At 46.8% G+C, this 12,167-nt stretch overlaps 1 protein-coding gene across 2 annotated transcripts; it reads right to left on the bottom strand.

Moving 5' to 3' along the window:
• Nucleotides 1–2,153: 2,153 nt before the first annotated feature.
• Nucleotides 2,154–12,167, bottom strand: LOC132959421 (male-specific lethal 3 homolog). 2 transcript variants are annotated; one of them, XM_061032418.1, is made up of 14 exons: nt 11,981–12,167; nt 10,615–10,697; nt 10,332–10,427; nt 9,824–9,918; nt 9,616–9,713; nt 9,328–9,477; nt 9,019–9,176; nt 8,765–8,923; nt 8,442–8,677; nt 8,267–8,356; nt 7,551–7,660; nt 7,308–7,407; nt 7,106–7,190; nt 2,154–3,968 (listed from the first exon to the last, which is right to left on the bottom strand). In XM_061032418.1, the coding sequence occupies exons 1-14, from the start codon at nt 12,077–12,079 to the stop codon at nt 3,869–3,871; spliced, it is 1,659 nt and encodes a 552-aa protein (XP_060888401.1). In that variant the 5' UTR covers nt 12,080–12,167; the 3' UTR covers nt 2,154–3,868. The 2 variants fall into 2 exon arrangements, with proteins under 2 accessions (XP_060888401.1, XP_060888402.1); XM_061032419.1 differs by having other exon boundaries at nt 9,349–9,477.

Below are 12,167 nucleotides of genomic sequence, written 5' to 3'. Positions count from 1 at the left end.
GCTGACTGATGTGAGGTCAGTGCTGAGGTCGAATGAGGTCCAGGACGAGTCCGAGGAAGCAGACGGGCTGCTGTCTTCCTTCTCATCACGCAATCTATCTCCTCGGTGCATGGCGCAAGACGGAAAATGGAGACGGCGGGATGATTGGGGGTACAAAAATGCAGCCTGAAGATGACTAATGAAGAGAAAAAGGGGATGAGACGATGTATACATTGAAGGATGTCTTGATGCAGCGAAAGAGAAAAAAGTAAAGCGCACTCTTACTTTCCAAAAGCTTCTCACGCTCTTCTCTTTGGTCTCAATAAAGTACTGACGAGAGTCAGAGGATAACGGGAAGACAAAGGACCAATCAGAGGAAACTCAAGACACAAGGGATGCTGATATGGATTTGAGGTCAAGAAGAGGAAACCACTCAGCGACTAAAGAAGAAGCCGCAGGGACCGAAAAAAGTGGGGAGGAAAGACATGACCTAGCCGCTGGAGATGAAAGGGGAGGAGGAACACAAACGAAAAGGAGAGGCGGAATCAGGTGAAAGGTGCGGGCAGCAGCACTTACGAGGTGATAGCGCACAGCCCATTACATCCCATTTCCCCAACATCACAATTCAATCATGTGGTAAGACGATAGGCACGGTGTGGGGAGGGGAAATCGATATGAGGCTGGAACTGGTGGCTTCTGTGGCTACATGATAGCAGCAGGCAAGAAAGTGCCGTCTTAGGTTGCAGCGATAAGCGGTTCATTACGAGAAGTCTCACCCAGTCCAAATACAATTAGGGCTCACCACTAAAAACCTATTAGGACCCTCACACAGTAGAGGCCAGGTAAGCCAGCCTCCTATAAGTCCATTGGGAATACATTAAGGGAGTAGTACTGTAGACAGTTAAGATTAAGACCACACGTGTGGAAGAAGAGACCGCATCAGGGTTGGCCAACAACTCAGAAATCCAGCAAGTAAAAACTCTTGATCTAGCACATCCAGCAACTGTTTCCGTTGCAGTTTTGGAGAAATCCACAATGATCGCCTGACTTTGACACAGTAAGAATGCAAATTTAAGAATAGAAAGCTTTGAAGATGTTTCGGTTTGTCTAACTTCAGCAAACCTTTTCGGATTTCATGACAGCAAAATATCAGCTAATTCTGTCAGAGAATGCCCCACATATGCCAGAGACATACATACTAGTATTAGTACCACTAATGCATAGGGTAGTTGTCGTAGTTCTAGAAAGCCAATTTAGCTTCCTTCCGTCTTCATGCTAAGCTAAAGAACTTAACTTTGGCGGAAAATCAATCAAACAAAGCTGACATTTGTTTTTTGTAAAATGTGCCACTTATTGGTGAAAGATCAAAAATGGCCAATAAGTGAGCAAGTTTTCCCAAAGACCAAGTCTTAAGATAAAGGTTGCTACTTGGCCACACAAGGGTAAAAAAGGTATTTAGGTGTCTGACAGCTGAGACTTTTGATTGCCACATCACTCGCCATCAACTGCATGATGGGGCTATTAAGTTATAGGACAAACCCCAGGGCGACCTCCGCTAAAGAGTTACCAATGAAGTGTTACAATAGTCCACATTCCACCATGATCGTACGAGTCAATGGTTTGCACTTTCACTTTGTCCTGGGAGTTTCTCAAAGTCCCTGAACATGGCGGTGTCTCAGGACAACCAGTTCCTGATTACGATTAAGATATTTAACTCCCCTGAAGAACCACTAAAAAGCTCAACATTTAATCAAGGGCAGGTCTAAAAATAATAGCCTGAATAAAAGCAGAATGGGTCCCAAGTTCAAAAGGTATCACTCAATTTGATTGAAAGTGCTTTAATAAGCTCAAAGAAAAACAGAAGCACCACATAGACAAGGACAGCAAATTCAAAATGTCAGTTTCCTGTGGCAGCAGTTTTAAGTTTTAATCAGGTGTAGTGGGGGGGGAGGGGGGGGGGCACAGAAGGTGAAGGTAGCTGATAAAAGTCTCCTGTCTACATTTAACTTTTAATAGAAGAGTGCTTCGCGAGGTGAGTTCAATAACTCAAGCCCATTTGCATGCTGATTCATCTTACAGTGTTAAGTGCAAAGGGAGGGGAAATGTGCAGGGGTCCGAGTACGAGGCTTTGGAAACACCGGACACACCGTGTGGAAAAACAGAATCGGGAAACGTTGTGTATGTGTGAAGACATAGGGGAAAGAAAGACTTTATTTGAACTTGAAAAAAACAAACAAAAAGAAAACAGACATCAGACCAAAAACACTGCAGAACTTATCACAGGCTACAACAATCCTACCTGTGTACAACATACCAGAAACATATACAGCAATTTACTGTAAATTACACTACATTTACAGTATTTGTTGGAGAGACATTTGTTTGTTTAATCAGTACTTGTAGTTGGAATTAGCCAAGTTTTTAGAACAGATTTAAACAATTGAACATGCTCATGAAATTGTTTTCAATTAACAACATAAATATCAAGGAGTTTTATTTTGTATCAACACTTTACCAATTTTCCCGTGATAACGAGTCATTTTAGGTTATCATATCTCGATAACGACTGATTGGTTGATAATAATTTATCTAATTTTCTTGGAATCTTGGAAACAAAGGGCTGGTCACTGTGATCGGCCTGACCCTCACACTACAGAGGTAAGTTTAGCCTCTTTCTGCGTTTGTTTTTGCTTTTGGGACTCTTGTTATTACGGGAAAACCGACTAAATAAAATGTATTGAAACTTGTCCACTCAGGGCTGCCTTAGTTCTGAACACTCATTTTCATTTTTTTTTGCAAAGATAAGATTAGATTAGCCTTAGACGCTTTGAAACAGTTTGTTTTTGACACATTCAGGTGATTGTCCCATTTTCCTGTTGCTTAAAGAATTGAACTGGTCTCAAATAATCCCTTTTCTACTTGCCTACGTTTAGCTTATCATTAATGTCATTGATATTGTGGATATGTCCCAAATACATGTCATACAGATAAAAGCAAAAACATTCTTTACAGATAAGTCTTTCATTTTTTTTCAAGTCGTTCCCAGGTGTCGCCCCCCTCACCGAAAACCAAAAGGAGAGAGGTGATCCTGCTCTGTGCAAGTCCAAACAGTTCCCCAAATGTTTGTCATAAATAGCAAATACCCTTTTGTTTTTTGCAACTGTGATTTAGTTATGAAGGTTTACAGAGTGAGAGAAGAAGAGCAGAAAAAGACATTTCGTCGGACATTCACATGAGGACATAAAAAGAAGAAAGACATAGAGACTGAGTCGTGAAAAATCCAGAGTCAAAAGCAGCGAAGGAACTCCGGGACAGGAGGAGCAAGCCCTTTTAAATTCCTAGATGAATCATATCGAAAGGGGCATGGCTTACAACCCAGTCAACCCAGCATAAACATTGATTGGACAGGCAGAGCGCAGAACAGAACATGAATCAGTGCGCCTTTGTCTATGAAAAAAAAAAAAACGGGCCACAATTTCCCAAACCTGGCTCTAGAGGGCGACAAAGTCAACGCACAAGAAAAAAACAAAACTTAACTTGGCTTTAAAAACTCCAGGCTAAGTAAGGGAGAAGAGGAATCAACGGTGGTGGTGTATATATACACGGGTATATACAAAAAGAAGAAGAGATAGCCGTCCACATGCAAAGCAGTCTCACTCAAAGAGCATGGCTGAGGGTTAGTAGCATGTTAGAAGCAACAGGGTCCATAAGGCAACAGCAGCTAAACATATGGAGAGGGGGAAAAGTCTGTCCAGGACGACAACGCAGCTGGTCCTCTAGAGTGTTCTGCTATTGTTCCTCTGTACGTGAGGACGAACCAGGTAAGTCTAGACAGGCTACAAAAAAAAAAAAAAAATGTTCAGAGAGGAAAACACAAAGGCCGTCACCTTCAATAAATGGGCCTGGGTTGTTTCATGTTGTAGTGGGCCTCTGATGCCGACACATATGCAGACTCAGGGAAAAAATCCTCATGGAACTCTGCCAGAAACCTAAGAGAGAGGGGGGAAATGTGGTGAGAAATTTTGAACGATGTTCAGTGGTAATAATTGAATTCAAGTGGTGTGAGAAAGCACAATGGGCTTACAAGAAGCAACAAGCGATGCTTAAGAAAAGAAAAAAAAAAGAAAAAAAAAGCGGCTCAAATGTCACGTTTCCAGTGCACTTTGACTTCCTGGTGTTTCCTAGATATCCTTGAGTGATTCGACATAAATCCAAGTCCCCTTTGCCCTCTGCCGGGGGGGGGGTTTCCATGACAGTGACAAACCCCCCCTCTATCTATCACTATACCACCATCAACAGGGCACCAATCACCCCTGAGAAAGACACAGACCATGAGAATGACTGAGCAGCAGTCAGAGAGTGAAAGAGTGAAAAATCCCCCCCCGCCGCCGCCGCCCCCTCCCTCTCATCTAATCAGTAGCGGGGAAAACTAATCCGGAATCTTCTTAGTATCCGCTACTCGGCCAAATCCTCTAAATCTTGCCATCTCATCTTAGCTCCACCGGCCTTCCTAATCTCAATGCAAACAAATTATCCTCATCAGAGGAGAACTGACAACCGCTTTGACAACGGCCGACAAACAAGACGACGTCATGGCAACGACAAAAGGGAAGACGAGGGTGTCGGATAGACGGTGAACGGATCGAGGGGGGAGCAGAATGGAAGTTTGTTCGCGGCTTATTCTTCACAATTTAAAAAAAAAAAAAAGCAGATTCACTAAAAAGGCAGTGAATGTCTTTCAGTGTATGTTCATCGATTGCACTTTTTCGTCCGCGGCTCCTCGTCGCCTCAAACTCAGCCTCGTGCTAATCTGCGCTCCAGTAATAACTCAAGGCGAACCGCTTTACACACAAACACACACTGCACGTCGACATAACGTATGTGTACACATGTGCACACACCCCGCACTTAATCATAATCATGCATCGCCGAGAAAGGGAGAGTGAGAGATCAGCTGTGGCCAAATCCCAGAATGCATTGCACTTCACTCTCTGCGACATCAATCAGTTTTTTTTTTTCTCCCTCCACTCGGGCACAATCTGCCACGAGGGGCTGGTTTCAGAGGGGGGGAGGCATGAAGGATGTCCCGAAGGCGACGCCGCTCCGGTTTGTATCCAGTGTCCTGCGAGAGCCTCGGACACTTTGAAAACATGAATTAATTAACCAGAAGAAGAAAATGTTCTACCCGTATTTCCACGGCTAATGACGACAACGTACAAGATACCGATGAATGAGGACAAACTACAAATTCCGCTGAAAAAGAACAAGATCTGCATACAGAGCCATCTTATAAACAAAGACATCCTAGGAGGGTGATGAATATGGGGGGAGTAAGGGGTTAGGAGTAGGAGGTAGGGGTTAGGGTGTATGGAGTAGGGGGTAGAAGGGAAGGAGTAGGGAGTAGGGAGTAGGGGTTAGGGTGTATGAAGTAGGGTATAGGGAGTAGGGGTAGGGAGAAGAAGGTATGGAATAGGGTGTAGGGAGTTGGAGGTAGGGAGTAGGGTGTAAGGGGTATTGAGGAGTAGGGGGTAGGGAGTAGGGTGTAAGGGGTATGGAGTAGGGGGTAGGGAGTAGGTTGTAGGGGTTAGGGTGCAGGGAGTCAGAGGTAGGGAGTAGGGTGTAGGGAGTAGGGGTTAGGGTGTAGGGGGTATGAAGTAGGGTATAGGGAGAAGGGGGTAGGGAGAAGAAGGTATGGAATAGGGTGTAGGGAGTAGGGGTTAGGGTGTAGGAAGTTGGAGGTAGGGAGTAGGGTGTAGGGAGTCAGAGGTAGGGAGTAGGGGCTATGAAGTAGGGTATAGGGAGTAGGGGGTAGGGAGAAGAAGGTATGGAATAGGATGTAGGGAGTAGGGGTTAGGGTGTAGGGAGTCGGAGGTAGGGAGTAGGGTGTAGGGGGTAGGGTGTAGGGAGTCGGAGATAGGGAGTTGGGTATAGGGAGTATGGAGTAGGGTGTAGGGGGTATGGAGTATGGAGTAGGGGGTAGGGGGTAGGAAGAATTTTCTACCCGTATTTCCAAGGCTAACAACGACAACGTATGAGATACTGATGTATGAAGAAAAACTGCAAATTTAGCTGAAAAGTCAGAGATCTACATACAGAGCCATCTTATAAACAAAGTCATCTTAGTGTACAAAGACGTTCTATGAGGGTGATGATGAATATGAAAAGAAGACAGAGTATACAGGACAGATATCTGCAGCTTTCTAGTCAAATGGAGCGTTGCATAGTTTCACAACACAGTGAGTCAGCACCAGTTGTAGTTTTTGTGGTGGGGGGAAAAAAAAAAAAGGCAACTCTGGCCTCCTTTAGATTTCCCCCGTCTCTGACAGTCCAGCCCGTTTGCTCCGCAGCACTGCCTGCTGGCAGCTGGCGGTACTCCGTTGCTTTGATTAAGAGAACGAGAGAGAGACCTAAATCCCCCCCAGGTTTGGGAACCGGCTGAACTGAAGATCGCTCGGGAGGATTTAAAGATTAGACCCGCGGCGCTTGTGTAACGCCCACTCATCTCCCTCCCCGCTAACACATGCTCTTTCTCACTCCATCTTTCCCCTTTCCTCCAAACCCCCCACCCTACCCCTCACATGTACTTATTTCCCCCCCCCCCTGCCTTTTTATTTTGTTTTATTGATAAATTCCTGACAATGACTACTTTCATTATTTATTTGATCATAGCTATTGTTGTCCTGTAACCTTTAATCCCTCGCTTGATACAGTTAAGCCGGCTACCAAACGCCGCACTACACCAGTGTCGTGCATGAATGTGAGTCAGGCTGCACCTCCTGCTCCTCTCTCTTCGGGAAATGAGAACTTCTCTTCTAAGCTCCGACACTTAGCTAGGTCACACCTTGGTTAATGAACCGCGCAGGTTATTAGCAGGGTGCAATCCGGGAGGCTGAAGTGCTTCCTTTCCAAACGCATCGGTAATTGAATGCGGCACCTCGTCTTTTTACCCTCCAAGGAAATGATATCTGTTCACCTGAGAGCACACAATCCACTTTTTTTCCCAGGAGTTGTTACACTTCTTTATTATGCCTGAATGTCTCTGAGAAGGAACTGTAAGCCTCGGTGAACAGATTAAAAACCTCAGAGAAAAAAAAAAAAAAAACGACATTTCATGACGATGAGTTACCTGAGAAAGAGCTCCAGATGCTTCACCAGGGCTCGGAGATTCCTCTCGGGGATCTGCATCTTCCCCAGGATCTCCGGGAGCTTGACTGGAAAAGGAAAAAACAAGGATGCTGAGCACGGCGGTGAGGGGGGGGGGGGGGAGGAGGAGGTTTCTTTTGGTGCAATGAGGAAACCAGGGGCGAGGGAATGGATCGGGCGCTCACCAAAAAGCCGCAGGAGGTGCTGCGCTCCGTACAGGTAGGAGGGTGGAGGAGGCTGGTCGTGCAGCGGGTAGTTATCTGGAGTCAGCTTCCAACTTAAGACCTGGTCGAGAGGAACGTTTTTAAACACACATGTGGTGAACGTTTAGTTTCTACTGGGTGTAAAATGTGAATCTTGGGATATCAGAGGTGACTTGAAATCCATTTTTGTGAAAGTTAGGGAGTGGGGCAAATTAATTCCATCACCTCGTTCAGCTCGTTGTTCCTGCGGCTCTCCAGGCCGTAGAAAGGCCCGCTGCGCTCTTTACTCGGTGTCGAGGGCAACGGGGAAGAGGAGCCGCTGTGCACCGGGGTTTCTGGGTAAATAAAGGCAGAGAGAGAGAGAGAGAGAGAGAGGAGGGGGAGGGAGAGAGAGAGAGAGAGAGAGGAGAGTGGGGAGGAGAGAGAGAGAGGAGAGTGGGGAGGAGAGAGAGAGATAGGGAGAGAGAGAGAGAGAGGGAGAGAGAGAGAAAGAGGAGGGAGTGAGAGAGAGGAGAGAAAGGGGGGAGAGAGAGAGAGAAAGAGAGGGAGAGAGAGAGAGGGAGAGAGAGGGGGGAGAGAGAGAGAGAGAAAGAGAGGGAGAGAGAGAGGGAGAGGGAGGGAGAGAGAGAGAAAGAGGAGGGAGAGAGAGAGGGAGAGGGAGGGAGAGAGAGAGAAAGAGGAGGGAGAGAGGAGGAAGAGAGAAAGAGGAGGGAGAGAGAGAGGGAGAGAGAGAGAGAAAGAGAGGGAGGGAGAGAGAAAGAGGAGGGAGAGAGAGAGAAAGAGGAGGGAGAGAGAGATAGGAGGGAGAGAGAGAGAGAGAGGAGGGAGAGAGAGGGAGAGTTGATCTCTTGGGCTTTAGAGGGAATCAGAGAAGTGGGATAACTCCACCTAGTGGGCAAACGTGGGAACTACAAGCCAAGTCCAGGTTGAGTGCCACTTACTTCTGTCGAGGTTGAGGAAGAACTTGGGCTGCGACGACGTGTCGACCAGGCGGCGTTTGAGCTGCGGGGAAGCCGTGGCGCTGCCTCCACCTGGGAACGACACACACGTTGTGTTCAGAGCTCCACAAAACATTCTACATTGCATCGTTTTGATCAGTACGGAAGTTACTACGACCTCCGCTGCTTCCCTCTGCGGGCCGGTCCCCTCCCGACGTGTTCCTGGTGGAGCGCCGCAGTGACTGCGACTGGTAGGAGATGCAGTCCATGTCGGGGTGGCGCCGGCGCTTCGGGGTGGGAGCCGGCGCCGTGGGGGTCGTGGCGGATATGTCGCTCAGAGCTGGCTGGCTGTCCGTGGACTGCGGGGTGGGGGGGTTGTGTCCCAGCGGGCTCGGGCTGCGCTCTCTCTGAGCACTTTAAGACAAATAAAGAAAAGAAGACGGGGCGGCTTAAAGCTCGACGCTACAGCACGCAGACGAGTGAGGAAGAGACGACACGCACCTGCTGGAGCACGGCGAGCTTTCATGGACGGCCAGGAAGAGCCTGGAGGAGCTGACCTTCTTGAACTGAGCTTGTTCACAAGGGTAGAGGAGGATCATGGGTAAAGTGAAGTCGAACGTGATCCTCAGGCCGTCGACCATCTCTTTACACAACTCCTCGCTGTAAAAAGGGAAAAAAAAAAGTCAGGTCTTTTTCTGCGCGGCGCGATCATCGAACGTGCGCAAAAAAAGGACGACGACGGCGCGCCGGCTGACCTCTTCTCGGGAGGGATCGGCTGCGGGCTGCTGCTCTGCGTGGCGCTCTGCTGCCGCCGGTACCTCTCGTTGGCCATGAACGCCTTGTTGATGGCGAAGTGCTTGACGTAGGACTCCAGGATGTGCACCACGTTCGTCTGACAGGGAACCATCACCAGCTGGGACGACGGGGAGGGGGGGGGGGGGGGGGGGAAACACGGCCCGACGCTTCAGTCGTGCAAATGCCACGGTCGCTAACAACGCTAACTTGAAGAAGCACGGCAGAGCCCCGTTCAGCATACATATTGAAAATAAAGAAATGAAACACACCTTCATATCTGCCGCATTTACCTTCTTCCTCTTGTTGATGTAAAAGCAGTCGTCCTCCAGCTTCTTCTTCAGGATGTCCGGGATGTTGATGTCCACGTGGACGACCTTCTCCTCGCTTTCCCGTTTGATGCTGACATCCGGCTCGACCCTCTGAAAAGACGACACGTGTGTGATCATCGGCGTTGTGAAAGCGACAAAGACGGGCTGGGCGGCCACGTTTTTTGGAGTGTGTGTGTGCGAGTAAACGAGAGGCGAGGACGTGAACTACGGGAGTCCCCCCCCTCCTACCATTTTGTTGATGTCCTCAGAGAAGGTGCTTTCCCCGCTGTTCGAAGAGTCGGGGTCGGAATCGTCCCCGTCGCTACTGTCTGACGACGAAATCAAACCTGCAGATTTAAAAAAAAAAAAAAAAAGAGAGAGAGAGAGAGGGGTGTGTGTTAATACGATTGAAACAAAAAAAAAAAGGTAAAGTCAGGCAGAGAGGACGGCGCCTCACATGCGTCATCGCTGTCGTCCTCTTTCGGGAGAGTCTTCAGGGCAGATTTAGTACCAGACTGACGTCGCCGCCGTTTGGCCCATCCTTTTTTCTTCCTACAGTCAGGACGCAAAAAAAAACAAAAAAAAACAATGATTGCTCCTCTTTATGCGTCCTGAAAATTTTTTGAAGCAGGCAGCAAAACTGAGGCTACGCTCGTAACGCTCGGGTCAGATCTGTTTTTGTTTGTGCAGATAAGTCATTTTGATGTGAGAAACAAACACGCTGAGAAGAATGTTCCAATGGCTGCTTATGGCTTTGACTGTGATGCGAATGGCTTGCACATAAACAGGTAGTATCCATAGCAACGGGGCTCGCACACTTGCAGAAAACTCCTGATTTTCGCAGGAAGGAGCTTCCCTCCTAGCTGCAGACTGTGCACACATTTTGATAAACTGAACTACACACACACAGGTACGGGTAGCGGCTTCCTCGACTGAATGAATGAAGCAACGTAACGTGAACTTACATGCGACCTAGAGCTTTGCGAGCCAACCTATGTTGCAATCTACGATTTTCCTCGGTGTCCCTTAGGACATGATCTTCTGCAGCCCAACGATCCCAGCTACCCGAAAAAAAAAAAAACAACAACACACAAACATTTCAGAAATAAGAAATCCACACACACACACACACACACATTGTTCAGAGCTACACCGTCATCACACAAAGTGGGTGAACATGAGACGACAGTACAGTGAGTATGAGCTATATGCGGGTTTAACTTTAAATGATCGTTTACTGTTACGTACCTCCGGTTCCAACCGTTGAAATGAATCTGGTACTTTGGGACTCTTCTTCCATGTTCGTCTGATCCAATCAAGACATCAAGGACCTACAAATGTGGATGCAAAAAAATCAAATTTAAGGACAAGGCCTCCCCGTCTCCCTGCTCTGGTGAGCTGGCTGTTTACGGGCGTTCACTCGTCCAAGTAATCAACCAACCAGATTCTTGCCACAATTGCTCTCAACCAATCGCACTGCTGCTGCTGTCGCCTTTTAAAATCTCGGGCCCTTTCCGGATTGTCACAGTTCAGTAGGCAGTACGTACTTTTCAGTAGGGAGTTTCAGTATACTGAACTTTCGTGGTCATTCAGTATGAATTGTGTTTCACCACCCACAATGCTGTGCGAAATGAAACGTAAATCGTCACTTCACGTCCGCCTCCAAATAAATAAAAAATGAGCGTGGATTAATTGAATCAATTTTTAATGTAGAGTTAAAGTCCCGACTGAAATCTCTACTTTTAATTAACAACAGAAAATACAAGAAATATCTGCATTATTATAAAACCTTTCTCCCTATATTTAAATAATGATTTAACTATTTAAATGCGTCTTTATTTGTTTATTTTATATATTACTGTCTTTCATTTGTACTTTCCTTTATGTACTGTATGTTATTTAGTTATTTAATCTGTTTTTTACTTGATTTACATTGTGATATTGTTTTTTGTTTACCTGACTGTATATGCGCATTTCTCTTCTTGAATAAAGCTAAACAAAAAAAACCAACAATAAAAAAACCGGGTGAATGCAGCCGGTTCTGGAAACGTAAATGACGTCACTTCCATACTGTCTCTGCTCTAGAAACATGAAGATGAACACTCCTTAACCTTAACCACCTCCAAGGACACTTGCCCCCCCCCCCCCCCCCAGTCTCGCCCCTCCCAGGCTGATAAGTTTGGGAACCCCTGGGCTGTCATGGAAACATGTGTTTAATAGCATCTCGTGTTCAGCTTAAACATGACGTCACTGCTAGCCTCTAGCTCTTAGCATCAAATATACCAGCTACAGCACTGAGCTAACGTTAGCTAGCCTTTTTTTAGCTGCAAAACTATTTAAAGTAAGATTAATTTTGCATGTTTACATTGCGACATTTCGAAGCAAAAGGCGCAAACATGCATTGAAACAAACAAACAAACAAAAAATGCCTCTTTGCTTTTGACGGTCAGCAAAGGCCAGGATGTACAGATGTAAACAAACCGTGACAGCTAGTGAGCTAACGTGCTAACAAGCCGAGCTGTCGAAAACAACACAAATGCTCATTCTGTAAAGTATTGCGTTTGTGCAAAGTGCGATATTACCGCGAAGCGAGAAACAGTGCAGGAGATATTACCTTCGCGTCGTACAACACTTTAGCCTTGGTGGGGTCGGGTTCAAAGCACAGGACTCTTTCTCCTTTGTGAAACTGGTATTTAATTCCCCGCGAATTCATTTGTTCATGGCGACGTGTGGGGGGGTGGGGGGGAGAGAGGGGGCATCGATCTGGACCCTAGAAAACCCCTTAACCCTTCCCTTGCCAA

This window comes from Labrus mixtus, chromosome 24 (assembly GCF_963584025.1).
Source record: "Labrus mixtus chromosome 24, fLabMix1.1, whole genome shotgun sequence".
Lineage (NCBI taxonomy): Eukaryota > Metazoa > Chordata > Actinopteri > Labriformes > Labridae > Labrus > Labrus mixtus.
Note: the sequence above shows the minus strand (reverse complement) of the source record. Positions and strands in the feature narration are given on the sequence as shown.